Genomic DNA, 27,908 nt, shown 5'->3' with positions numbered 1-27,908 from the left:
CTTCTGATTTGTTTTATATTGAATGGACGCTTTGTTTGAAAAAGAATGAATCAGAATGAATCTCTCGAGGACTTTAATATCAAAATCTGGCATGAAGATGACCCACGCCATTTTTACAACATAAATTGACCATGCAGTGAAATACAGCACTTGCCTCTACATTTTGTTAACCTAATATCTATAAATATCAGAGATAACTTCATTCTTAAGCCATTTTTTTTACAGATGAGACAGGACACATGTTGGTACAGAAAGAAAATCTTTATTGATGTTTCTCTTACACAAGTTAACCTTTTACATTTCAACATACTGCAGTTTACAAAAATCCAAAGCTTTCTCGCAGTTAGATAAAGAGCATCTGAGGATAAAGTGGTGTTAAAATATCACATCATACATACAATGATAAAAAAGTTTATATCAAAATGATCTGATCTAATTCCCCCAGTTGTTATTCTTTTATTAAGGCACATAGGGCAACATTCTGCAAATGACAGGTTAAAGCCACCATCTTGCATGCAAGCACAATTTATTCATTGACATTTCTCGACAAAGTCACCTTTGGGATTGAATCAAATCCACTTTGGCTTATATCTGCATTCATATTAAAAACCCCATCAATCAACTTTTAATGCTCAGCTCTTCAGAGTTTATTTAATGGCATGCCATGTGCATGCAGGAGTCAAAATATCTCAGCAACACACAGTCCCACACCTCACCACAAAAAGATCAGCAAACATAAAAACAACAAATAATCTTATCAAAAGCAAACAATGTATGAAAGCCTCTACACAGTGAATAATGAAAATCAACAAATCAGCATAACGGGAGTGTTTGTGTCCCATTCTGCGTAAATACTCAGTGAAATCACAGACGCACACACACTCAAATCCTCTCTCTCTCTCACTGTTTATCTAACTCCTACTCTTTTGCCATACCACTTTCTTGCCCCTCAGCCTCCTTCTTGTTGGCCTCCTGAGTTACTCTGAGCATGTTTCTCTGGAAAAGAGAGTGGGTAGGCCTGGGGATGTTTTCATCTCAGCCTGTGATGAAGACCTGACACGTTAACTCATCCTTCTCAGAAAATGCTTCGGGGGCAGTTTATGGTGAAACACCCCCACGTGTGTTTTCTGGCATTGTGACTGACAGATGGAAGCACATTTCTCACCCCCCCTGAAAAATGACAAATTACAACTCTCTCACTCATTCTTGGCGTTGTTCTCTTGCAGCAATCTTTGTTGTTTTTGTTATTTTGTTAATTTCTCAGAGCCAGAGGAGGTAGTGGCCAAAAGGAGGAGCTGACAGGCCCTTTTACTGTCGCTCACATACGTCACATGAAAGCAAAGAACATTTACTGATACAGTAAAAAAAAAAGGGGGAAATCATTTTCATATAATTCTACATTTAACAGGATTCTGTCAAAGTGCACAATTGGGGCTCTCATTTACAGAAAAATACAATATGTAACCAAGAAAGAGATACATTTAAATACAAGTTAAACAAAGAAAACAAAAAATATTAAAGTTATATTCACAGCAATATCTCTAGTCTATCAACACCAACTGTAGTAAAAGGTGACTTTTACTGACCATGAGCCACTCCATCCAAAATCCTTGTTGTTCAGAACTCTTAACCCCCTACCGAGCGAGGTATAGCACTGCTACACGCGCCACCTTAGCTGACCAGTAAACACTCATTTACACATACACACCTGGAGGTATCTATGGTTACCCCGAGTTGCATCTTTACATGTAAGTGTACAGGTGAGAGGTGCCAGCATCAGTGTAAAGAGTTCTGTTAACAAAAGAGATTAGTGGTCGTGTAATGCTTACGCTAAGAACTCCTTGACAAACCCCTGTGACTCCAATGCATCCAGACTGAGTCATAAAAGTCACATACATACATACACACCAAACATGCACGCCACTTATTCAGAGCAGTCTTCGAGTTTGATCTACAAAGGCTTCTCACATCTACAAAACCACCCACGAGCCCAGTACACCAATGAACTAACATTGATATGATATAGACACACTACAGCTACAAATATTACAATAAACATCCATTTATAAAAAAGAACAAACAAGTATAACTTAAAAAAAGAAAATGTGTAATAAGAATAATTGTAAAAAAAATAAAGCAAAATAAAGCTTAAAAAGGGGGTGTCAATGTGGATCAGAAAATGTGAGGTGATGACACAGCTAGAGCAGGGAAAAGGGAAACACACAGAGGAAGTGAAACCAGGTGATAAGTGGAGAGATGTCAGAAAAAAAAAGGAAACAATAGGGCAGAGCTAACAGTGGCTATGTTCCAATATTATATTAGTCTCCGCTCTTTATCGCTTCTCTTAACCCTGGGTGAGAGCAACTTACATATATGACCTCTGATAGTGTGGTAGAGCAGCTGGCTGACTGTTTACCACATTTTTAATCAGGTCATTTTTTGTGTGATGGAAAAGAGCTAAAAAACAGAAAACAGTACTTTTTTATATTCTTTACCAGTGCTGTGCTGTACTGAATGTACATATCTGCATTGAGTGCAGTGGGTACAAGGTGAGATATCTGACCTGGCTGCTTGTCTTTCAGTCAAAAATAAAATCCTATAATTTTTTTCTGCTGACAGATCACTCTTTGATTTTGTATGGATACTTTTCAGTTTATGTCTCAAGGCACTATTTTTGTTCAACAGCACTATCTGTGATTACTTTAGCTCATCAGTGACTCAGATCTCAGGGTGACTCTGCACAGTAATAAAAGCACATTGTTGGGAAGTTCACTTTCAAACTGATTATGTGATCACAACCAATATCACAGTAAATTCAATTATTAAAACTCAATAATGTTATTAGGAGTTTTAGCTCTTCCTGTTATTATTAAATCCATATAACATGCAGTTAACTGAGCAAAACATTTACCGTCAGAAACGTCAGTGTTGAAGAATAGAAGATCACCATCCTCTACACTCAGCATAGTTCATTTCCTTTTACAGTTCATATGGAAAACAGTCTGAACTAACATTTACTTACTTAGCTTTTGAATGAGGTTTTCAAACATGTACCATGGCCTTCTTCAGCTAATTGAAGCTCAGCACTGTACTCAAGTCACATGATGGGATATGGTTAAAAACTCTGTGAAAAGCTAAGTACATGACTCTGATAATATAGTTACTACAGTTAAGTGTTCCACAGGTTCAAAACTAATCTCGAAGTTAAAATTTCAATTTATACCCTCCGACAAAATATCTAATTTATGGGAATTAGCATTATCAGTTTTAATTTTCTTATATGTGATCCATCACTCCCCAACCCTGTGCAATTACCACTGATGCCTGACAAATCTGCAATGTTGATCTGACTCCACTTTATCTCAAGTTACAGACAAGTCATTAGCGTTATCAACCACTAAGCATTTCCACACAAGGGATATAACTAAGGTACACAACAGTAAAAATATTCACAGCACTGTAGGGACTATTGCTACATGATGCTGTGAGAAAATAAATTAGCTCAACGGTACTATGTGATTAAATGTGCCGGTTCTAAAGAAGTAGGTGATTGTGTTTGTGCTGTACATGGGGTGAACATGAAGAAGTTAAGTTACAAAGAGATAGAAGTTCTTTAGTTTGTGCTCTCATGAGAGAGAGTGTGTGTGTATGTGTCTGTGCGTTTGTTTATGGTCAGGGCCTGTGATACTTGTCATTGTAGCGGTGGATGGTCACACAGCCATGGTAGGAGATTGGCCGCGGCATGGCCGCCACTCCTGTGATGATGCCTGTTGCTGGGTCGTAGCACAGGATGGTGTCTGTAGCTTCGCCATTTTCCCCTCTGCCGCCGAGGATGAAGATCTTGCCGTTGCACACTGACATACCACAGCTCTCCTGCAGGGACAGAGAAATTAGAGGTTGCAGCTTCACAGTATCCAGCTGAGGTCCAACAGTTTGCTCCTTAAATGCTCAGTATTTCTATTTAATTTATTACCTGTTTGTTAAAGGTGTGAACCACGTGTATCCAGTAGTCCTCTGCGGGGTCATAGCAGAATATCGACTTGGTGAGACCACCGCACACATAGATCAGGTTGTTGAGGGACACTGCTGTGATACAGCGCTTGGCAATGGGGATGTTGGCTCGTAGCAACCAAGAATCTGTCTCTGGATCGTAGCACTGAACCTGTGATATACAACTACATATAGTTAATTGTGTGTGACTGTGATAAAACAAAGAGAGACATACTCTCCATATTTCTTTAATATGTACCATGTGGTGGGAAAATAGTTGTTGAGTAGAAAAAGCTGAAATGTATGTAGCTCTTGCTGTGGCTTTACTGACTGCTCTGTGGGATGACTCTATGTGGGTTGCAAACAATCCGTGCATTCTGTCACGCACTTCTCTTCAAAACAGCCTCTGTCCAGACAGTTATGTCTCTGACTACAGCTAAATGTGAACAACGTATGCACAGGATCTCTCTTTAGGATCAATGTAAATGACCCTATTAGGAGACTGCAGAGATAAGTAGTTCAAGGGAATTGGTGCTGGCATGAACTCCAGTCCCCTGTGGCCACGTAGAGTCAAATCGTCAGACGCACAATTAGAGAAGCACAGATTGTTAACTCTTATCAGAATGTCTCTGGATGTGCAGCTTCTAGCCTGCATGTACACAAACAAACATGCCAGCTATCCCACAGAAGAGAAAAAATGCTTCTGATGAAGCTGGGTTCCTGCGAATGCCACATTCTTCCTGTTTACAACCAGCAACAGTGCTGTCAGTCAAAACAATGAAACAATTCCATAGAAGCCTGTCATGCTCTTGATTTTCTGTGGTTATCTAAACACAGTCAAGCCACACACATCTAAGTGTGACAGATGTCACATTCTCAAATCCTTAAAATCCCCGTACTAATATTGCTCAACACTCATTTCATCCTGATATGTTAGTTACCTTTCTCAGTAAGTCTGTGTCTTTTAGTCTGAAAATTGGGCAGTCTGCCTCATCCTGCCTTCTTTCTCTTCTTTCTGTACCATTCCCTTTTTCCATAAGCAACATGTAAAAGCACGTCACCATCAGCTCATTGAGTTAATGCGTCTCTATCAGTGACTCACTGATGTGAAACAAAACCTGAAATACAGCGAAATTAAAAACTTGGCACAGAGATAATGATCAGGATATAATCACTGCAACAAAACTAGCTTAATCAGGATCAACTAGCCTGACCGGGATACAACTGTTATCGCATCAGATTAACTGACAATCAATGATATTTAACAGGAAAAAACGCAATTCCTGTTTTTGTACTGTAACTTGTATCTTGCTGGTCTGCCAGTAGAAAGGTGAAGGAGTTTAACTATTCATTACTGTATCATTATCTAAAATAAATAATCACACAGTGTGTGAAAGCCAGATCAGGCCTGCACATACTGTATGAGGGAGAGAAATAGACCAGAAACATATTGGACATTTTACTTTGCACTAAGTATTTTGCCTTAAAAATGTACAGCTTGTGCTTTTTTTTTAATCATTAACACAAACAAGAAACTTTAGTTTGTAATTTTTAAATCTATTCACAGCACAGCCATATTCAAATACATGTCTCTTGACACCAACAAGTCAAGTTATTGTTCAGACAGCCCTCTGACTTGTCTACTTTGAAAAAAATGGCTTTTGCATATCTCCTGTCTTTAAGGTATAATCACTGAATACAGGTTATCTGAGACAAAAAGTACCTCAGCTTCCATCACTATGTGTTTTAAGTGTGTGTTTGGGGAGAACACACATCTGTTTCCCACCTTGTCTGAACAGGTTTCATCGTCAGGTCCTCCTCCAATGACAAAGAGCTTGCCAGCACAGCTGGCCACGGCCGGGGAGCTGACCGCCTCTTTCATTGGAGCCACCTCTGTCCAGCGGTTAGAGAAGGAGTCGTAACACTCCACGCTGCTCAGGCGGCTCTGGCCATCATAGCCACCCACAGCGTACACCTGAAGGCAGACACACAAACAGATCAGGATTAGAGGGAGAGTTGTAATTACCAGGTTAGAGCATCCGGTGTGTCACAAGCTTTTTACACATTGAGAGTTAGGGAAATTATGAGTTGTGTTTACATATGATATAAACCTTTCCACATACGCAATGAGCACATATAGACACAGTCATCATCCAACATAAAAAAAGATGTTTGTATTTGAGCTCACTAGTTCATGAATACAATACTTTCTACGTCAGCACTCAGAGAACCAGTCTATCAGGTGCAGTAGAAGGATGACGTACTGCTTATGAACAACCACCATTATTCCTGTCCTTGTTTTTCCGTAACAGTGATCTGCATCCCTGCAGGCACAGGCGCATTTGCATACCTTGAACTTCAACATTATTTCCAACTGCATTCAACTGTTAGTAACAACATAACAATTTCTTGGGCCACTGTTTTTGTTTTGTTATTCATCTGACAACATCTTAAAGTCTTGCAGTGACCCTGTCACCTACTACAATGGTGTTCATGACTTTTAAGATTCATGCTCAAAATAGAGTCTTGCAGCAGAACACCAAGTTTTGAATCTATACTGTCAAGTGGTGTCGTCCTAATCTATTAATTTCCCATTATAATTTAGAACTTAAAATAATCAGTCAGCTCGCCATATTTTGTAAATCCTAAGATTTTTGTTATTTAATTGACAGAATTCCATCAAAACAGCTTTAAACATAACAAGCTGGAGAATTGTGTTGACATATAGTATGCACTCTATTAAGTACCTTGTGGATACACATATTATCCTCCTGGAGCGCAAAGAATGGCAAGATGAGAAAAAAATTGAGAGCATAAGGTATGAAGAATGTTGGGGGGGAAAAGTTATATTTAAAAAAAGGTAGAGATTTATTGTCAGCTTCTATTTCCTTAATAACGTTCTCTAGAAGATCACGTGTCAAGAATACACAATGAGCAGCATTACTGGTTATAAGCATAACACTGATCATCAACAGGCTGGCCTTATGCAACAGAAACCCTTCAGGCTGTTCCTGTCTCTCCACAAAATCTGAAGCATAAACAAGTACAGAGAAGAGAGAGAGGGGAAGAAAAAGAGAGAGAAACAAAGACACAAAGAGAGATGGAGGAAAAAAGAGGGAACAAAAAGACAGAAGTGGATGGGGCATGTGGATATTTGCATTCAGCACATGGGCTAGTTGTTAGCACTACCGCCTTTTTTAACTGAAAAAACTGATACTGATACAAACTTGTTGACTCTTTCTCTAACACCTCCAGTGCTGGTTCCAAAGAAGTGTTGCCTGTGAGTGTCTACATTCACATGTTTTCAATGACAACACACCAATCTTGCCTTCATTTGATGGAGGGCATTCACAGAATAAATGAAATGAAAGTTGTATATTTTACTAGAGTTTGTGAATACAGTTCATAGTAAATGTTAAATGCGGGTTGTTTGTTGCCACACATGAAAGAGATGTAAGAGAAAAGAGAGATAAGAAGAGCATGTGGCACAGAGATAAAGTTTGTAAGGAAAAAATGAAAATGCGTAGAAAGATTTTTTTTAAAGATATCTTTTTCTACTACTGCTTTAAAGTGTTGGTTCATCCATTAACACACACAACAACACATTTATCACTTAGTCCAAGCAATACAGATTTTTGTTTTTGAGCTTTCCACAATACAGTGGGGCTAAATGGAGTTTAAAACTTGAAGAGCAAAGTGTCCTGCTGTCACACTGTGGTCTCTGGGTCACCCAAAGTAATGGAGACATCAAAGGTTAAATGAGGAAATATTCTTTTTCATGTTTTGGGTGAACCAACCCTTTAATGCTCCACTGAGGATATCCAGACACTAGCGTGTTTGAATACAGTAGTGGTAAGGAGTGGGGGTTGGGGGGCACTGGCTCTCTCTCTTCTTTTCGCCCTCACTGCTCTGCACTCACTCGATAAAACACCCCACATGGTTTCAATACACCATGAAAGTGTAAGTATATCAATATAGGCACATTCCTCATGAGCTCGATAGCGGTAGCACATACTCTACACTAACATGGGGTGCATGGCTATCAAATAAACACTAAGCCAAACCTGATTGATGAGTCTCTACGGACACACTTCCTAGCCACTGAACAGGCACATTCACAGTTTATTTCATGAGCACTTTTAAACACTGACAACAGCTGAATGAACAGTTTCCTTTACATGCAGAGAAGTGAGAAGTGATGACTGCCAGAGAAACACAGAGACCAAGTGACTCCAGGGCAAAAATGACATAGGAAAATGTAGTGAAAGAGAGAGAGAGAGATATTGACATAGAGACAAAGAGAGATAGGGAGAGAAAGAGTGAGACATTATGATAGATGAGAACAGCCGTCACCAAGTACAGCCATAACAGGGAGAGCAAAACAAGTGGTGACCTATTTTTGCTTATACTCTGTGGAAACAAGACCAGTCCAACAGGACATCACAGAATGCAGGACGCTGAGAAACGTGTGTGTGTTCTTGCACTTCTGTACTTTTGAGAACCGGCTTCAGAAGTTTAGACTTTAGGTCACGACTAAGACTAAATGAATGAATGTACTTAATGGGAGGTCTGCACAAGTATACGTGCACGCATACATGCCCATTATAGAGGTCTGTTTACAACACTTGCTACTGGCCCATCAGTGCAGCACTTAAAAAAAGGAAATTACAGACTGAGTGAGGAAATTACAAGGTACAAATTCAAGAGGAGGGGGAACTGAATTCTGTGGAAAAACGATATCAAATCCTAAGGTGATAGTGTATGTTTTTTTAGATAAGCGGACAGATATAATCTGGAGTAAAAACATAATAAGAAAAGATTACTGGAAATAGTTTTTACAGACCGATCTGTAAAAAAAACAGACACTACAGACAGCAGAACTCTGGAGGAAAATGATAAAAAGAGAAAAATATTGTGAGAGGGGGAGAACAAAACAAGACAAAACCACATGTATGTAACAGATACAGGAAGTGGTTGGACACAAATGCCTCTCCTGAGATTTGACATCTCCAAGGAATGTGGTTTTTCAGAAATGGTAAAACATATATATGTGGATGTGCACACAAACTGTTTCAGGACTATATACATGTCATTGCTTATTATATGTTGTGTGTAATGCTGAGCCACTTCAACTTCAACTTCTACTACACCATCTCATTTAATCATCAAATCATTTTTGAATGTTGCGTCAGCTACAGATCACAAGGTTTCAACTTGGTTTCCTACAATGCTCCATAGTGGAGTTAAAAAGCAGCTGTATCAGTCCAACTTGTTTTCACCATACCTTGATACATGACTCACTTTGGAGTTAATTACTGACTTTTATAGCTCCAGCGTGACCTCACTGTTGAAGAGGACCAGCGTGTAGTTCAATTGCACACACATGTGTTTGTTGTTTCTGTGACAGGGCAACTAAGCATTTTGGGTGTTGTCATAGAAAATCCAGTATCCAAATTGGCCTCAAGGAGACTTCCAAAAATGAAAAAAGCATGTTTGCACAATTTCTGCAGATGACAAGGACCCCTCCTGAGTAATGCCCTTTCTGACAAAGTAAATAAAGTGCTGTTTAAGCCCAAAGCTTTCCAAGAATACTTGTATTGTACTTGTGTCAATTTTCTCTATATGTGTATACAAGTGTGGATCACTTGTGTACATGATGGCTAAAGCACACACATGATCATCTCTGGTTACACTCTGTCTGCATAAACCATGACAATCAATGGTTGCTTCACTTTTACGTAACACTAATAACAGGTAATTACAAGTCAGAAACATTTCATGAGGTACACATGCGGTTGTATTACCAGCGGTCAACATTTGTTTTGCATTATGATGGTCTTTACAACCACAAATGCCTCAAATGTAAATGCTATACAATGAAGACAGACTTGATTATCTAGTTGAAGAAGATTTCAAAACACAACATGTGGATACAGACATTTTATAGGTTAGGAGTATAGTTAATCCATGCAATGATAAGAGTTTCTTTTCTTGTAAATAGACTGCAGTATTCCATAGGAACACGGACAGCCTCTACTATATATATTTACGGAGCAAACATGCGGAATGGTGCCTGTGTATGCAAACTCAGTGTGTGTTTACAAGATTATCAGGGGATTTCATAGCTATGTATGGCCACTCCAGGCTTATGTGATTGAGCAGAGACACGTGAAACATGATACAGGGGAGCAGAGTAGGAAGTGCGAGGTACTGGCACACATCCATTAAACTCCCACTGCCCTCAAACAAGAATGTCCACCTGGCCCTGTACTACAGTCTGTAAATAGTAACAGCTCAAGAGTAGAGGCAGTGATCAAGGATTAATGATCAGCTCACGTGTAGACATCAACTTAACTCAAATTTCATAGCCAAACTTGTGTCAGATGTGGTGTTTAATCTGACACTTTACATGTCGCATATATAGGGGGCTGAGGACTAAGGCACCTGGCATATGATAGAAGTTGTGATGAAAAAATAAAAAATTTCTATGAGGTATAAAACAGAAGTAAATTTGTAAGAATAACTAAAAGTGATGGTTGAATTATTTTCCATATGTGGGGTACGTAATGGGTGAAATTAGTTGAACTGCTCCAGCACCTGAGGCACTTGTTTATTTGTCAGTTTTAAACAAAAGCAAACTTCCTCCTCTCTGTTGAATCTGCTCCTGTGTATCCAGGATGTGCCAGATGAGCTGGCACCAGTCATTTACAAACCGTCGGGCCACAAACGGATCCACACAAAAATAATATGACATTCCTTGTCACAAGGTGCCCTCATAAACAGGCACAGAGGAGCAGTGATAAGCAAAAGGCAGGCTGAAGTCAAAAGTAAGTGGAATTCCTCAGAGTTTTTGCCACTGCTGAGTAACTTACATCTAAAATTTATTGTCATCATGTATAAATATGTAAAGTCTTTGATATATCCAAAAACAAGTTCCTTTAAGCCTGCAGGTAAGGAAGTATGTCTAACAGCGGGATGAGACATAGTATTGTGAAAGATATGAATCGAAAGCAAACACACATCTCCGTGGAGCATTATTACCTATGCAGCCAGTGATTCCACAGAATTTCCTCAATGTGTAAATGTCCACCCCCTTGTACTTCACCTTCAGTAAGTAAATACTAGGTTATCAAGACAATGGCAATACACCAAACTGTTTTCTATTCTTCTGAAGTACCCTGGACTCAAATTTCTGAAAGCATCCACCACATAAATGAAAAATGTGTTACATTAGCTTGTTTTGGGGGTAGAACATTAACATTTAGGGAATGAAATTGGATCTAAACTTGTGCGTTAAGCGGATACAACAAATGGTGTAGCAACAGTCATGCATGTAGGTTACAAGGTTTAACACTGAGCTACACCATGGCTGCTGCCAAAATATTTAACTGTGCATCTGGGCTATGGTAGCAATGAAACGATCAATCCTACATCAGAGGTATATGCTGTACAGTGGGGTTGTTATGCCACCTATAATGCTTGCCCGGGGGCTCGAGGCTCTCTCCTTACCTTGCCCAGCAGGACACCCATCTTGTGTCTCCAGCGGCCTTTGTTAAGAGATGCCACTCTGATCCACAGGTTGAGCTGCGAGTTATACATCCACACATCCCTGCTGTTAATACGACCACCTAAAAAAAAACACCATAAGACAAACATGCCAGACAATGGTTAATATTCAAGGCTCAAGTGTAGTTTGATTAGAGGGACAATGAGCAAATTTAGCCAACAAATCTAGCTGATCAGATATGAATGAGAAGTGGTGAACAGCCAGCTTTGGATTGTGTGTTTGTAAAGTAATCTTTATCTCTGACCTGGGGCAGAGGTGTGAGTGTCTTATATGACTTTAACCTGAACTGGGTCTCACCAAGCAAGTAAATGATCTTTGGCAGCTACAGCACGACTACTTTTACGTTATGACTGAGTGCCTCACTTGTTGTCTCTGGACAAACATGCATTGTATTGTGTTGTGTTGTAGAGAAAAACAACCTACCAGGTTACAGTGTGACCAAGATACATTTTGAACAAGTCCTGACACGTGCCATCTCTCTCTCTCTAAATAAATAAATCCCTCACCACTCCATCACCATCACCAAACACACACACACCTGTCTATTTATTCAGTACAGACTTGAGGAAAAACAAAACTTATCTTTTAAAAATACAATGATGCAGGCTAATTTTTGTCATGGAGAAAAGGCAGAGATAAGATTAGGTGTGTGGGTTAATGGGAAAAAGTAAATGGAAAACAATGAGGCAGAGTAACAATATTATCTTATTAGCGGAATATTTTGGTTGACAGTTTAACACTGCAGGGCTCCTAAAACCAGTAGCTGTTATCTGCTGGGTTTTATCCAACAATTTGTTTGGAAGAAGTATATCGTGGAGGATGTGCGCAGCATGGATACAAACAAGACTAAAACAGAAATGTCAGTGAGAATCTGTGTTAAGTCACACGCAAACTTAAATTAATCACATGGTGGGGATGTCAGCTACTAAAATACGGATTATGAAAATTAATAAGAACACTCCTGCCTTCAAATCACATTTCTCTCTTTAAAACTTGAGAGCAGTTTCTTACTTAACAACAGGTATTAATACCTTATAATCTCCTGAAACTATCATAAAAACACTCTAAATCCCTTACATGTTATTGTGGTAGTGCATGCACTGAACACGTGTGGGTGGTTCTATGGAGCAATGACAAAGGCATAAAGAAAACCTGCCAGAGTAAACAAAGGTGTCTAGGCCTCCTCTGCATTCACATGCAAACAAAGCAGGAGTTTTCCGTATTGTAAGATCGCTGACAGTCAGACTAGATAGGTGAGTATAGATATTAGGTTTGTGTTTCATCGTAACAATAAAAAAATCCCCTTGAAAGGTTGTCTAATTAAGTAAAGCAGTGGCTATACAAGTCTTCGTCTTCTTTTTTTATTGGGGGGTTACATAGGGTAATTAATTTTGAGTCGTTTCAAATTATACTGTAGCGCACAAATGAAAGGAGACAAGAGGAGGAAGTTTGTCGCAGCATGTGTCTGCCCACTAATCTGCTAGATAGTCAAAGAGCCAGACAGTCTGCTGCCCCTGAGGCTTATGTTTTTAAAGATTTGCATGAAGGAAACAATCTATGGAGGATGCACAAGTTCACAGAGAGCCTTACAAACCTTGAAAACTAGTTTTAAAACAGGTTTTTTTCCTCACCAAAAACTATAGTTGGTCCTAGCAGCTCAGATGGGGAGGACCACTGCTGCTAATCACAGTTTTTAAGGAACAAGAGGCGTTTACTTTGAGAGGGTCAGTATGATTTGTGTGACAGCTTTCTTACAGTTGCATATTGCTTATAGTTGTATGCAGTTTTATTGTCAATGCTAATGATCTAGTTCAGTATGTTAAGAATTCCTGTTGTTCAAGGAGGCAACCAGAAAAGTCATACAACTTGTGATTATGACAGTCAACCCTCTGTAATGTGTGAGGCAAGCACATGTGTTTTACTACTCACTAGCTGATAACACATGTATGCATTTACTTTCCTACAGTTAGGTCAGATAGCAAAGAGACATTTATGTCATGTTGCCACATTAAACCAAGATCATTACTGGGATTCCACTGACTGCAATCTGGAGTACTCCTGAACATCTTGTGAATCCAGTATACCCACTCTGGATCCCACAAAGTGGCTCATTACAATGCTATGGATTTGAGAAAGCTGTGGTCAGACTCCCTGTCCCAGGATGGAAAGACCTAGGAGGTTCTGTATACTCAATTGAGGTGCATCCTATTTAAGACCACAGCTAACTGCAGCTGTGCTAGAGACTGGAGGACCTCCAAGGTATTTGCACCAGTTCCCAGTGTGAGGAGAGGAGCAGATAGACAGACAAGACAGAATGGAGGCATGTGTGGAAATGTGATCAAGCGATTGCAAGATTAAAAATGCAGTTGAGATAAAGGGATTAAATGTATCAATGCAGACAGAGCAACAAAGAAAGAAAACAGTGAAGATTATGATATGTGATAAAGCAGTGGTATGTATGTACTTTATGTTTGCGAGTCACGGAGTGGGGGGAGGGGTACGCTGACTTTTCCAGGCAGCGCTTGAGGGTAGATTGATAGCACACACGTGAGGACTTGGCACAGCCAGAGCATAAAAAAGCAAACACTGCACAGTCTTTGCTGAAGGGAAGATTTTTTTTTTCTCTATATCTCCTTCTTCATTTTTTCCCCTCTTCTCTATATCTTCCAACTACTTGTTTTTGTCCACCAGTGTCTTGCAGCTCATATGAAGCATGTATGAGCATGAGCAGTCACAGCAGGCACATTTAAATGTGTCAATAGATTTTCTTGGAAATAATTTCACAAAAAGAAGAAGAAAAAAAACCCACTTCACCTCCATGCCCTAAATCCAACAACACACAACTGCCTCTTGTACGCAGCACATGTTCAAATCAATGTTTTACATGACAACTTTTTGGCAACCTTTACTCTTAACTCATTAGTCAAAATACATGATGTAATAATAATGTCTTGTTGAATTTAGGTCTTTTTTCCTACAAAGAAGGCTTACGCCACACTTGGCACGCGCTAAGTTCCAAAAATGTAGCAGCTTTGTCAAAAGGTCATGAGAGCTGTTACATCTCAGCTTTAGGTTTATTTTAAACTTATCACATCACACCGCATTGGGGTCAAAATGTAAAGGGTTGTTAGATCTTTGTGTAGAGGATATCCTTGAACGCAGCTGAGTGGCTTTAAAAGGTGGTGACCCTGATGATTGGCCAGTAGGAAGAGGAAAGGACGGAGTGAGCCAATGAAGGTCGCTCTAAGCACTGAGCCTGGAGAGTGCATCCAGATGTTGCTCTCATATTTTCCTTCGACTCAAACTCAAACAGACTGAGGCTGTAAAAATAACACAGGGCAAACAGCCACCATGGCCTTTCCTGCCACTCCACTGGGAGATTAGATGACAAGTCAAGCACAGACACATATTGACCATGCCACTTGCCACATTTGTTTTTGAGTGTAACACAATCTTGCAAATAACTGAAAAACTGGACTTTATAACAACTAAGAACACCCTGAGTTTAACCACAGAAGAAGTAGGTGTAAGGTACTGGTACCAGGGCTTGAAATTGACTTTTGGGTCACTAGCCATTCTATGGCTAATAGATTAAAGGTTACTAGCCATTCTGAATTTCAAATAAAACTATGAAACTATGAGATGTTGATCTATTTCTAAAGAGTGGGTGAAGAGCATTGTGAAAAGATGTACAGTATTTAGAACTCAATTCAGTAGCTTCCAAGCCATCTGTAGCTTGACAACATTTTCTGCCACAGTGAATAGATACCCATACACTGCAGTTTGGCTTCTGTTAATTTTAAGCCTTGCTTGTACCATGCTTTTGAATTGTTTGTAACAAATGTAGCAGGGTCTTACCTGACACCAGAATGTCATTGCGGAGAGCGCAGACAGCATACTCTGACTTGGTGAACTCGGGCAGTTTGGCCAGTGACCTCCACTCTCCTGTGACTGGATCATAGCATTCAGTGTAGGGCAAGTTGAAGCCCCCCACCCTCTCACAGCCACCAACAACAACAATCACCTCAGAGTAGCCAGTCGACCTGTGCAGAGGAATTAGGGGAGCAAGGTTGGGCAGAGGGAGGGACAAAAAGTTAAGAGGGAATAACAACACAGCTGAAGCAATTATAAAAGCACAAACACAAGAAGAGCATGTTTAAATTAAAAGGCTCCTTACATCAATGTACAGTGGTATCTAATTAAAATACAGTACATCTGTAGGTCTATACAAAGGGCATGAGGACATGTAAACATACACGTCACCACTTGGAGGGATTTATAATTACAGGGGGTAAAAATTTGTGCCAGTGCAGAAAGATAGTGGTGGTTACCACAGGAATGGTATCACTTATCTTCAAGGCAAAGTTCAGTTCACAATGAAGGTATCAATCTAGAGTGCAACAAAAACAGACTCAATTTCCATGATCACAATGCTTTCCTATTTGGCTGTTCAACACATGCCGAAAATATGACCACATTTCCTATGGGGGAGCTAATTAACTGCAGCTTCTTTTCCTTATTGTACCATTCTAAACCACTGACATCAGACAGAGACCACTAGCTGTTTATCTGTATTAAAAAAAAAACTCCAGCATATTAAATATATTTGTACACAATGGTACTGTCAGGTCTTTGCACTTTCCCCTACATTTCTCTTTCTGTTTACTCTGCATGCGATACAGTGCAGATCAGCCACAGGTAGGAGATTAGGGTTGTCTCAAGCACTGTATACATCTGTGAGACAGTCTAGCCCAAACGTGATTTAGATTTATGAGTGTGCACGCGATGGGTGTGCACGTGATTAATTAGATTCTAGAGGTTTCCCAAGAAAAGAGACGCCCCGGCGTAGACACAGAAGGGAGAGAATCAGGCATCTGTTTTGAGCAGAGGAGGATTTGGCCCTCGGGGCAAACGAAGCAGACAGTACGGGAACTAACTGCCTGACTGGCTTGCTGATCTGAACAGATCTGCCTGGATACTCACACAATACACCTGAAAGACATGCCACACAGCCTTAATAACTGACAACTGGCGCCGTTCCCACTTAAACCCTTACAGCAGCTGCACTGTTGTTTGTTGAAGAGCAGGCATATGGTCTATTTTGTTTCTCATTCATAACATTTCAGTCTAACTTTTATCTTTTATCAGACATTACATTGGTAATGTCTGATAAAGGATACTGGACAATCCTAAAAAAATAATAATTAAAAAATAAATAAATAAATAAATCTGGTAAATAAGTATGAAGTGAACAGATGAGGACACTCAGAACTCAAAAATATCAGCAAGGTGAGTTATACAGCTGGTATGATAACAAGACTCAACATTTCATGACTGCCGTTTCTTGCATCACATCTTTTTTTTTCAAGCCAACCAGTCTGTGTATGAACATGCCCTGCCTCCCTCATTATCATTTCCATTTCAAAATAGGGCTAGAAAACAAAGCTCAGTCAATGACACACTTGTCTGTTCCGCACAATAACACTCACTGTCTCTCTCTCTCTCTCTCTCTCACACACACACTCACATGCACACATACAACAACAACACTGCCAGGAGCACAGAGTTCATACTCAAGTCGTAACCTCTAGCTATACAATGTGGGATAAAAGATCAACTAATCACTTAAAGAGGTCATGTTTTTCTTATCTCACTCTGACCTTTGTCATCACAGTGAAATAAATGTTTTAACCCAACCAGACAAAAAAAGCAGTCATGGAAGTTCAAACAAAATTTGCTTTCTTTTTCAAGAAAAAATAACTGGTGCACAACTAAACAGACATAAGCCACTTGCCACTCATGTAACTGCAGCACAACATATACTCTGAGTCACACCACTACAGGTCAAAATGCCACGGCAGGATGTAGAGATAGATAAGATCTAGGTTAACTGAGCTTCCTTCTGTCTTCCTCATACCTGGTAAGTGAATATTTCAGTTACCTGCGTGGACGAGTTCTGGGTGACATCATTTCATTTCCTAGCACGTGGTAGCGCCTGGCCTCGTGGAGAAGCTGGTAGCACTCTGGGGCATTCTGGATGAGCTGATCTCCCTCCACTGTCTGGACAAAGTAGTTGGGGTGCAGAAGGGGCAGGCGGACATGGTGCAGCAGGGCCTTCAGCATTGGCTTCCTCTGCTCCACACCGTGGTACACCCATCGCATCACTGCCTCAAACACCACCTCCTCCTTGCCAATGGACAGCTCGTCGCTGCCGATGTACTCTTCCAGCTCCTCTCTCCGCAGGTCAAGGAACTCCTCGTGCTGGGCCACCTCTGAGAAGTTGGCTAGGGCATAGCTGCGGCAGCGGCTAGCCAGCTGTTTCAGGGCATGGGCATCAGCGAATCGCTGGATACCCAGGCAGTTGCACGGGTCCAGCTGGTCTTCCAGGAACTTTGCACAGGCATCACGCAGCGTGGTGATCTGAAAGAGGCTGGAGGTCTCGAAGAGGAACTGGACGTTCTCGGTAGTGATCTTGGCACGGCCGGTGTAAACATAGGTGAGGAAGGAGTCCATCGCCTCGGCCAGGATGCCGTTGATCTCCACCAGCATCTCGCGGCTTTCGCGGTGATCATTGCAGAACATGGCTCTGAAATAGGAAGAGCATGCGGAGAGCACGGCACGGTGGCAGGGGAACTCACGGCCCTGTACGCAGATGACCACGTCAGTGAACAGGCGGCAGTCACGGAACTCGTTGAACACCTGCAGGATTCCCTCTGAGTGGGATGAGCCGGAACAGAAGTCCAAGACATCCTGGCTGCCTAAAGTCTTGGAGTCAACCTCAAATACCTTAGGAAACAATGAACAACATGTATAAAGATTTGTAAAATGTGTGACTTAAGTAAGTTGAGACAAAAGCTGTGAGACAGAGAACATTAAAAATGTCTATTTGTCTGACAGCACCTTGCGTTTGACAGCTGGTGAGTCTCTGATCCCAGAGTCCTCCCTGTTCATCCTTCTGCCCAGAATCAACACCATGGCTGCCACCTTTAATGTAGATCTTCTCTTAACTTTAAGATGACCTGAGGATAGGGAGCAGGCAGTACAGGACAATTACAAAAAACATGTTTCCATATTACTATACTACATACTATTATTGTGGCATCCTATCCTATCAGATGTGGTAGGAGGGGAAAACCCACGAGAAGGTCACAAATTCATAAATAGAAATCTAATTGGATCACTGTAGTACAAATTCTGAACATTCACTGGATGAAAACAAAGCTTCCACAGAGCAACGCCGCAAAGCACGCTTACAGAAGTTGGTGAAAACATGTGGGTCCCACAAACAATTTTCTAAAGCCCACGGGGTATTGCTAAAACATCTATGAAGAGTAGTTCCAAGGACTGAAATCTGAGCTGCGCACAAATCTGTGGGACACTTCCTCTTGCTCATCAGTGCCGCTTTGAAACAGGTATGCCCTGCAGGACAAAGGACTGTCAGCACGAGACAGAAGATGGCAGAGAGACACAGGCAGGAGAGAGGTTGAGCAACGGTTGGAGGGCCAGCCTACATGTCAGTCAGGGTTGTTTTGAAAGAGGAGTGGGGGCAGGGATGCTATCAGATACTACATAATCATTGTTTGAATAACAAGTGTCAAGTCAGAGCAACTGATAACCTTGAGTCATATTTCCTATTTAGGTTAAATCTATAGTCTTAAAACATTTGCCTCTTTGTGAGGAAATTCTTAAACCAGTCAAACGAGGTACCCCATGAATTACGCTTTGTTCACATTCATTACTACTGTGTTTTTATCCAGGACATCCCATTCTCAAGTTCTTCAAGACACTTGATGAAAACATTAAAATATCTCATCTATGGTCATTACAGCCTCTGTTAAAGTTGGCCTTTGCTCCTGTGAGGTCATTTATCTCGGGTTATTTTTAACTTTGGTTCAGCCTGTTCACGTGCGTTATTTGCCAGCAGTAGCAGCAGCATTCAAGTCATGTTAAATAAAGGACAGGTTTAGCCAGAGGTGTCTGACGCATCAAAGATTTACTTTGTGACTAATACCCACTGAGGCGGAATAAAACAAACTTATGTAAAACAAACAAACAAAAAAATAAATAAAACCATAAAACAAAGCAAAGCTGATTTTCTTGTGATATGTGCCTTGTTGTTTGCTGTTATCCAGGTGAAGTAAAATTTAAACTGACAGAGGTTTGTAACAAAATAATACACCACTATTTGTTATTTTCATGCTTGTTTAAAATAGCTTAAATATGGCACTGTATTTTATTTTTTAAAGTATACTTAATCAAGTAAAATGTGTGTCTGTCCAGGTGGCAAAATTGGCAGAAACATTATGGGGTTCGGTTCATTAGACAAAGGAGACTTGCCTCGTGCCGACCGTTAGCCCCTGACAACACACTAAAAAAACATTAGCTGAGCCGTTGCCTTACTCAAAATATTGCCACAATCTAAAACGTAAAGCAACAAATAACTGAAAATTCATAACTCATAAACGTTGACGACATCCTTTGTTGCGGATAAAAGTCGTTACCTTATGCAGAACTTTCCAGCTGAAGCGTCCTCTTCAGTTACAAGTGGTGGAAAAAAACAAAAAAAAAAGTATGGAGAAAAATAAATCTGTATGCTGGAAAAGTTTATCAGTATCTTTGACAATATTTGCCCTCGAAGTTATAAGGAAAACAGGGGGCTGTTGCACAGCCGGGACATTTTGACTTTTGGGTGATGACAAAAACAAAAACCTCTCACTAGCTAACTGTAAACACTGGACCCATATATACTTGTCAGGCGAAAAAAAAATCCAGCCCACTGCGCCCACTCTGGTACTCCCATTGCACTTTGGGAAATGGAGTTCGACCGACAGCGTTGTCTCTTGTTTTTCGTCCAATGAGAAACGACACTTCCCAAGCGCCTCATGTTCTCCACGTGGCTGTCCTTTGTTTGCAAACAAACTCAACTTTTAGTGGAGAAAAGGTTCATAACAAGAGGTGAGAGCGGTTGAGCAATACACGCAACACAGTACCCGTTTTATCGAGTTACTTGTTTGAACGTGTAGAGGTCTGTCAGTACTACAGCAATGACGATGGGAAAACGCCATTTAATTTAGTATAAGATATTATTAAAATAATAATAATAATATTAAAATACCTGTCTTAGGAACCTTTTACATAGTTGTATGGACGTCCAATGGCAAACGAAAACAAGAAACACATAGTGAAAAGGTATATAAGACAAACAAATAAATGCAACTGGAATTTGACTCTATTGACATGTGAAATCACGATGGAACGCAGTGTGCTTTTTTCAGGTGAGGAGGAAGGAGGAGCCTAGTTGGAACAAAGCATGTCACAACTTCCTTATCCTGTTGCAAAATATTTCTTAGAGCTCCCAGCTGAGTTCCCTGAAAGGGTCTGATGATTGTTATCATTCACAGTTTTTGAACCACGTGTTACTACTGGCTACAGGGGAGAACTGTACCCTTTACACATCATAACCATGTCACTGAAAGTTAAAGCCTGCATGCCTCAAAATGTGAACACATCCACATACATCATCATGACCCACAAGAGGAGAGATAATCACACACACACACACACACACTGCTGTCTTTGTATTGTTCTTTTAGTCACAGGGTGACCTTAAACACATCTGCTGGTCATAGATGCAGATCAGGATCATTCACAAGTCTCTATCCCTGAAGTCACACCAGTACACAGAGAGTTCTTTTGTCACCACTACCAGCTATACACTCTTAACTGGAACTTCCACATTTTGAGACACGGGACAACAGATCAGCAGCTCCAAAAAAGTAAGCAAGATGATGAAATAGAGGAACCAGGCAGAGGTGAGGAACAGGTGATAATACTGCAAAAGGAATGACGTTTTGGCCTCAAGGCACCTGCTGTACAAGTTCACCAGAATAAAACCATGTAATCAGAGAGGATCATGAGGAAGATTAGAGAGGTAAGCCTCATTGCCAAAAGCAAAACATTTCCATGGAATGCGGGTTAATCAATCTAGATAATGCGAAAATAAATCAGACGTGTTGTATTATTAAAATTATTATTATTACAGTGCCATGGAAATTTACACCAAAATGGCTAGTGATAGCACATGTGATTTTTGAACGTATGTGATCAGTGAGCAGAGGGTTAAGGCATATGTGTAGGGAGCAAGGCAACATTGCTGCTATCCTATTTGCAGCAGGAATGAGCAGTGACACAGCCTGGTGGACAGACAAATGTGTCCCTCTGCTGTTGAGCTGCTGTACCAGTTACAGACGACAAAGACAGAAATAAGTCCCTCCAGTCAGAATGTCTGACTCATGATTGTCCACCACACCTTCCATAAATGAGGGAATTTGCTCCTTCCTCTCCTTTAGTGTGTAAACTGACAAGTCAATCAGCCATTTGTCAATGATGGGTATCCAGTTTTAGACAAACAATGCTCTAAAGGCAAATGGAGTTAAGTGCTTTGTTACTACAGTCATAAAACTGAGTCAGTCAGGTTTCTGTGTGGCTTTTACTTTACATAATGATGACAGAATACATATTTGGTTTGTATAACTTAGCTAAAAAAGCATTCTTTTTTATCTAATTTCCCTCAGAAATTAGATAAAAACCTTACACTTTCATTTGGACCAACACAGCAGTAAAAGGTTTCAATCCTAGACAAAACAGAAAAAGAAATATTCACAATTCAAAAAAAAAAATTAAGTGTTTTAAACACATAAGAGCAAACACTACAGTTGGCAGGGATGTTGAATTACTAATTTACATTTCAGTGTAGCCATTAACAAGACAAGAATAAGGAAGGTGAGATAAAGAAAACACCAAATAAGATAAAACATGGACAAAGCAGCAAGGAGGCCTACCAGTGAGGAAACCGAAGACATGTCCTCACTATTGTTTCTGAGAACTTTGGGCTTTTAACAACCTGAGGAGGAGTTTATGTTCTATAATTGCACACAAATTACACATGGTATTTTAGAGTCACTATTTTTGAATTTGACTTCCTTAGGCCTACAAGATGCGATAAAATAAAGTTATTTTAGTGCTTTTTCCACCAGAGATTCTTGGCACTGTGGAGACAGTTATGAAACAACATTTAGACAAATGCATTTGCAAACAATATATTTTAAATCAATATAGAAAATGTGAAAAAAAAACAAAAAACTTTTGGTGGCTGGTCAAAAAATATCTATCTTGAAGGGCTACTTAGAAAGTATGTAGATTGCAAGTTACTGCCATTACAGAAATGTAGTAAGTATGCATAACATACAGTTGTGAAGAGTCATCTATGATATTGTGGTCTGGCTGAGTCTTCTGTGCCGATGCAGCAGCTGCATTAGAGTATCAGAGAGCTCCCTGTACCTCAGCCCATACAGGTAAGGAGCAAACGCCCTGGGCAGTAACATGAAAACACACATATTGACTGTGCTGACCCACACACGGACATCTTGACTTATGTCTTCCCTATGGAACAGGAAGAGCTCCAGTGTGAAAACAAAGCCAGGGACAAAGTAGAGCAGGAGCAGAATCCCATGGGCCAGCAGGGTGACCCGGGCCCTGGAGAAACGGCTCTGCCAGATGCCTTGCGTCCTTGTTACCATGTAGAGTCGAATATAGCAGTAAAAAATGAGTATAGTGCAGATGAGTGCGGCGACAAAGAAGTAGATATGGGTCCCCACCATGTTGTGAGCCTGAATGAAGCCGAGGGAGACCAGCACCAGACAGACAGGAACTTTCTCATGGGGATTTACCCTCTCCATCGTGATCACCAGGGTGAAAGGGTACACAGCTGCCAGCAGCCACACTCCAGCCAGTATGCGGTGGGTGCGGGCTGGCGGAAGAATGTCACGGTAGTGGAGAGGCCAGCGGACGGCGGCGTAGGTGTCGACCACCATGAGGGTGACGGTGAGGATGGCGCAGCAGTAGGCGGTGATCGTGACGGCTGTGACCAGCTCACAGACGAGCCAGGGTATGTGTACTTTCACTGCGTTGCAGATCACTGTTGCCAGGTTGAGGATGAGAAACAGCATGTCTGCTGTCAGGGTGTTGGCCACCAGCAGGTAACGTGTCTCCTGGCGCAAGGCACGGGACAGAAAGATGCAGGTCAGGAGAACGGGGTTGGCGAGCATGGTGGCCAGAGTGACGACTGTGGTAGGGATGAAGAACAGTTCTAGGTGCCACCGCCGCAGACTCTCAACCCACTCCTGTGTGAGGTTTGTAATCAGTACTGATGACGCCATTTTGTATTTGAGTTTTGGAGGAGACACTGATGTGTGGTTATGATGTGTTGACTATTTCCTCCAGCAGCTTCCTGTGGAGAAAAACATCATAAATTAATATCAACAATCAGACAGTTTTGCTACTTGTAGGTAAACACACTGTGATGCAGTATGGGACTGTTGTATAAGATAACCATGATACCTTGCAACCAAATTAATAACTTGACAAACATGGGGAGAGACTAACTACAGGAGTAACTACATCATGAATTATGGTATTTAAACACTCACTCAATGTTCTCATATCCATCATCTTGATGTATTACAGGATGTGCAAACCTGTAATATACACATTTTTCATGCTCTGCTTTGGCTGACTCCATGTTGATTATACCTCCATTGATATGAGTTTTGTAATGCTGCTCTTACAGTAATTTACAGCCAAAATTCAAGTAGTTAAGTCCAGGTCATTCTTTAAATGACCTTTCCAAACTTTAATTATGAATAGTGCACAGTTAATGGACTCTGACCTCTCAGTGCTAAGTTGCAAATGCAACCAAATGCAAATGAAGAAGCTGAGGGTGTAAATAATTAACTTAATACAATAAACACCAGAAAATACCCATCTAACATACTGCATTTCAGGTGGGATATCAGTATTTATATGATTAAAATTATGTTTTTAAGGAAACAATACAAACAGGTTAATATTGTCACCACCTCTGTAAAAATTCTTACAAATATTGAAAAACGCGAGACAAAAACAAAAAATCACTTTGTTTTGTTTAAACTTGGCTCAGACGCAGCTATTGACAAATTGATTGGGCAAAGGTGAGTTTTCTTACCTGATATCCAGAACAGAAAAACCTCTCTGTGTTGCTCATCCATTAGGCTCCTATAAATCGATGGGTGCTCTGTACGACTTGACTCACCCGTCGGTCTTATCTGAAGCACTCTTTGTTGACTCATACAGATAACATATGGATGGAGAAAGCTTCAGCCACTTGGCCGTAACATAGTAACAGGGCGGAGCTTTTCATCCTCTTAGCTGTTCCTCCCGCCGTTGCTTTTTCAAGGTTTTCTACCGAAGATGTTTTAAATCAGAGTTTATCGAACTCATCTGAAAACTATCTGGGTTAAATTCATTAGATTCATTATTCTCTCATCATTTTGTAACAAGCATCACTGCAGTTAAGCCCCTGAAGTTGCTTCAGCTTATAGGGAAACTCAAGGGAAGTCTAAAAACTTTTTGATGGTGGAAAGAATGTACAGTATGAGAGAAATGTTTAACCATTCTCATACCTGATAGTTGTAACTCATCCATACAGAGTCCTCATCTGTCAGCCTGACCTCACATTGACGTCACTGCATCTCATGTCTGTATGAGGCCATTTAAATAAACACCAAAATCATCTCAAAACCAGAGAGTTTGCTCAGTCCAATCAAGAGAACACACCAGGTAACAATAACCACAGCACTGTTTCCATGTGTGTTTTAGATAAGAATATTCTGTAGCACTTGATGATAAACCTGACTTCAACAAACAGTTAGAAGGAAACATTTTATTATTTCATTTACTATCAGATATGTTGTTTTCTTTGATTGATATTGATATTTCCTCTTGAAATTATTTTCATTTCTCTGAGTCCATCCCCCACAGTCATTTCTTTCTTCTCCTCCTGTATCCACTCTTGCCTCCAGTCTCCTCATCTTCTTCATCCTCCTCCTCTTCCTCGTCATCATCACTATCGGCTTCAAAGCTGCCGTACATCTTCTCCTCCTCCTGCCATTCTCTGGCCATCAGTCTCTGAAATACCTCGTACTCCTCTGCTGACGCCTTTGCAATCGTTCTGAGGAAAGTGTCCTGGTCGGCGCTAAGGATGCTGTCCAGTTTAGGGTTGATGATGGCCGTCTGTCCATTCTTGTCTGGGGTTTGGTACAGACCCCTCCGCTCCAGAAAACAGTGTCGACAGCGAATATCGTCCAGAGTGAAACGAAACAGCCTGGACTTAATTATCTCAGCCTGTTTGACACCCATTTTGAAGTAGACGTACTGTGGAAGGATGGATAAATAACATATATTATAACTGGCATTGTACAGCCACAAGTTATAGTTATATTACTAGTTTGAAAACAAATACAATCTACCTATGGGAGGACAGTCATAGGCAATTCAGCAGATGTGACACAGTGCTAACTGGATATAAAACAGATCAGATTATCAGTGGCTCAATGATAAGTTACTCTTGGCTAAAAGCAGTTCCATTCTGTGGAGACGTCCAAGTCATACACTTGATAACAAAATACTGTAAGCTGCTGAAAACCAGCTGTGGAGTTCAAATGTAGCCACCAGGGGGTGCACTACAACTGGTCACTGTTTCCATACACAGTAATACTTGATAGATTTTGATTATGTTACATGGTCACATTGGGGAAAAAAAATACAGAGTTAAATCAGTGCGCAGACTAAAAAACACTTGATCTTTGTGTGTGCTATTAATGTACACACTATTGTCACACAGTGCAGTACACAAACACAAGTCATAGTGTGATCAACAATCTGTCAGCTCAAGTTATATATCATTTCCTGTTACTGCAAAATGATATTGTACGATGATTTCTTATAGATGTGAAAAAAAATCAGTGTACTCTGAAAAGTTTGGCTGAAACTACACAGCCTATGTGACTAGAAAGCCTTCTGCAAAGGGTGTTGTCTTTCACAACTACTGTGGCTTTTGATATGATGTTTGGTCACTTTGAGGAAGTTCATAAATCTGTTTACCATGAGAACAGCACTCCATGAGGAATGTGTCACACCTCTAGATGGAAGTTCAATTCAATTTTGTTGAACTTCATTATATTTAGGCCTACAAGTAATTAAACATAGAGACCAAGCTTTAATCTTCAAATGGTTCCATAATATTCTGTTGATCTACAAATGAATTAATCAACATTTTGTTTGCTTTACTTGCTCACCTGAAACTTGTACTCCACCTGACCCAGGTCCTCCAGTACTATGGCCGGACTATCTCTGAGGATGTCTGTGACCTGCTGGACGGTAAACAGGCACTTCTCTCTGAGAAACGCCACCACATGTTTTAGTTTCTTCACAGTCACAGTCAGGATCTGGGGGTAATGGGCCACCACTCTCTGAAGACTGCCTATGGGGAATTATAGGGTTAAAATAACCTCTTATTATCTAGAGCACTGTGTCCACCTAAACAAATGCTTCAACAATGTTGGGATGCACAAAGATGATGATCTCACCTTCGCCTAAACCTACTTTCCGCAGGTTGTCTATGCGCTGCTGAAGCTGTGATTCCTTGACAGTGTACAGTTCAGGGCATTTCTGTAGCAGCTTCAGCACACTGGAGGGATTGAGCCCCAAAACAAACAGAGCTGTGAGAGTTGACAGAGCATGTTTGGCGACGCTTCCTCCTCTGACATTGGACACTGTCTGATATATCTCCTCTGCCTGGATGTCTGTGAATCCCATGTCGGCTAAAGACCGCAGGGACAGCTCCGTGACTGGCTTCTCAGATAACTGACTACGGTTATAGTTCTCTTGCTTTGACTGCAGAGTACTCTGGCTGGAGGAGGAACAGAATAGCCTGCACCCGACGCACAGAGGCTTGGAGTGGTATCTCCATAGCTGAAGTGGACTGAGCAGAGGGGAGGCAGCAGTCTTCACAGTCCACCGGAGAACCTGCAGAGAAGAAACTAAGGCTATGAAACATTGTTGTACTATGCTGAACACTCAGAACAGAACAAAGGTCACTGTTTCGGCTGTAGAGAAATTACACAGCAGAAGTAAATGAGAGAGACGCTTTCGCTAGCTCAAGTTAGCAAACATAAAGGTTACAGCGGGAGTTAACAGGCTGTATGGCAAATCTTGGCGGTTGTTTCTGCGACATTTTTGAAGTATGCGACTCACTGAGGCCGAATACCAAGTTTAGTAAATGAATATCAGGTAATTAAGATAATTTCCAGGCTTTCTGGTTCACCTGACATACTGCCACGGTCGTTCCCATGCTGGTCCGTCGAACAAAAATTTCCGTCCCCTCATCTTAAATGTAAGCTAGAGAGAACAAATGTTCCGGCCGGGTTAAATGTTTTGATAGCCAGCAATGGTTTTCTTTTTCTTTTTTTTTTTT

At 40.7% G+C, this 27,908-nt stretch overlaps 3 protein-coding genes across 3 annotated transcripts; all 3 read right to left on the bottom strand.

The window, feature by feature from the left end:
- Nucleotides 1-246: 246 nt before the first annotated feature.
- klhl24a (kelch-like family member 24a) lies at nt 247-20,310 on the bottom strand. Its single transcript, XM_018676822.2, has 8 exons — nt 20,059-20,310; nt 18,458-18,576; nt 17,499-18,343; nt 15,416-15,600; nt 11,500-11,618; nt 5,777-5,965; nt 3,974-4,162; nt 247-3,873 (listed from the first exon to the last, which is right to left on the bottom strand). Exons 2-8 carry the CDS (start codon nt 18,530-18,532, stop codon nt 3,673-3,675), a joined length of 1,803 nt encoding a protein of 600 aa, XP_018532338.1. The 5' UTR covers nt 18,533-18,576; nt 20,059-20,310; the 3' UTR covers nt 247-3,672.
- A 1,728-nt stretch (nt 20,311-22,038) lies between these two features.
- Nucleotides 22,039-25,175, bottom strand: LOC108883245 (probable G-protein coupled receptor 148). Its single transcript, XM_018676172.2, has 2 exons — nt 24,600-25,175; nt 22,039-23,846 (listed from the first exon to the last, which is right to left on the bottom strand). The coding sequence occupies exon 2, from the start codon at nt 23,773-23,775 to the stop codon at nt 22,822-22,824; it is 954 nt and encodes a 317-aa protein (XP_018531688.1). The 5' UTR covers nt 23,776-23,846; nt 24,600-25,175; the 3' UTR covers nt 22,039-22,821.
- Nucleotides 25,176-25,301: 126 nt separating this feature from the next.
- On the bottom strand, nt 25,302-27,844 carry mterf4 (mitochondrial transcription termination factor 4). The gene is made up of 4 exons (XM_018676821.2): nt 27,759-27,844; nt 27,022-27,460; nt 26,731-26,915; nt 25,302-25,807 (listed from the first exon to the last, which is right to left on the bottom strand). The coding sequence occupies exons 1-4, from the start codon at nt 27,783-27,785 to the stop codon at nt 25,415-25,417; spliced, it is 1,044 nt and encodes a 347-aa protein (XP_018532337.1). The 5' UTR covers nt 27,786-27,844; the 3' UTR covers nt 25,302-25,414.
- Nucleotides 27,845-27,908: the final 64 nt, after the last annotated feature.

The sequence above is a fragment of the Lates calcarifer genome, linkage group LG4, assembly GCF_001640805.2.
Source record: "Lates calcarifer isolate ASB-BC8 linkage group LG4, TLL_Latcal_v3, whole genome shotgun sequence".
Taxonomy (NCBI): Eukaryota; Metazoa; Chordata; class Actinopteri; family Centropomidae; genus Lates; species Lates calcarifer.
Note: the sequence above shows the minus strand (reverse complement) of the source record. Positions and strands in the feature narration are given on the sequence as shown.

Coding starts and splice junctions, on each gene's coding strand:
- klhl24a (XM_018676822.2), bottom strand. CDS start 18,532: ATGGTGTTGATTCTGGGCAGAAGGATGAACAGGGAGGACTCTGGGATC. Junction 18,344..18,457: donor CACCAGCTGTCAAACGCAAG/GTGCTGTCAGAC, acceptor TTGTTTCCTAAG/GTATTTGAGGTTGACTCCAA. Junction 3,874..3,973: donor TTCACACCTTTAACAAACAG/GTAATAAATTAA, acceptor CTGTCCCTGCAG/GAGAGCTGTGGTATGTCAGT.
- LOC108883245 (XM_018676172.2), bottom strand. CDS start 23,775: ATGGCGTCATCAGTACTGATTACAAACCTCACACAGGAGTGGGTTGAG.
- mterf4 (XM_018676821.2), bottom strand. CDS start 27,785: ATGGGAACGACCGTGGCAGTATGTCAG. Junction 26,916..27,021: donor GAAAGTAGGTTTAGGCGAAG/GTGAGATCATCA, acceptor AATTCCCCATAG/GCAGTCTTCAGAGAGTGGTG. Junction 25,808..26,730: donor AGGTGGAGTACAAGTTTCAG/GTGAGCAAGTAA, acceptor ATCCTTCCACAG/TACGTCTACTTCAAAATGGG.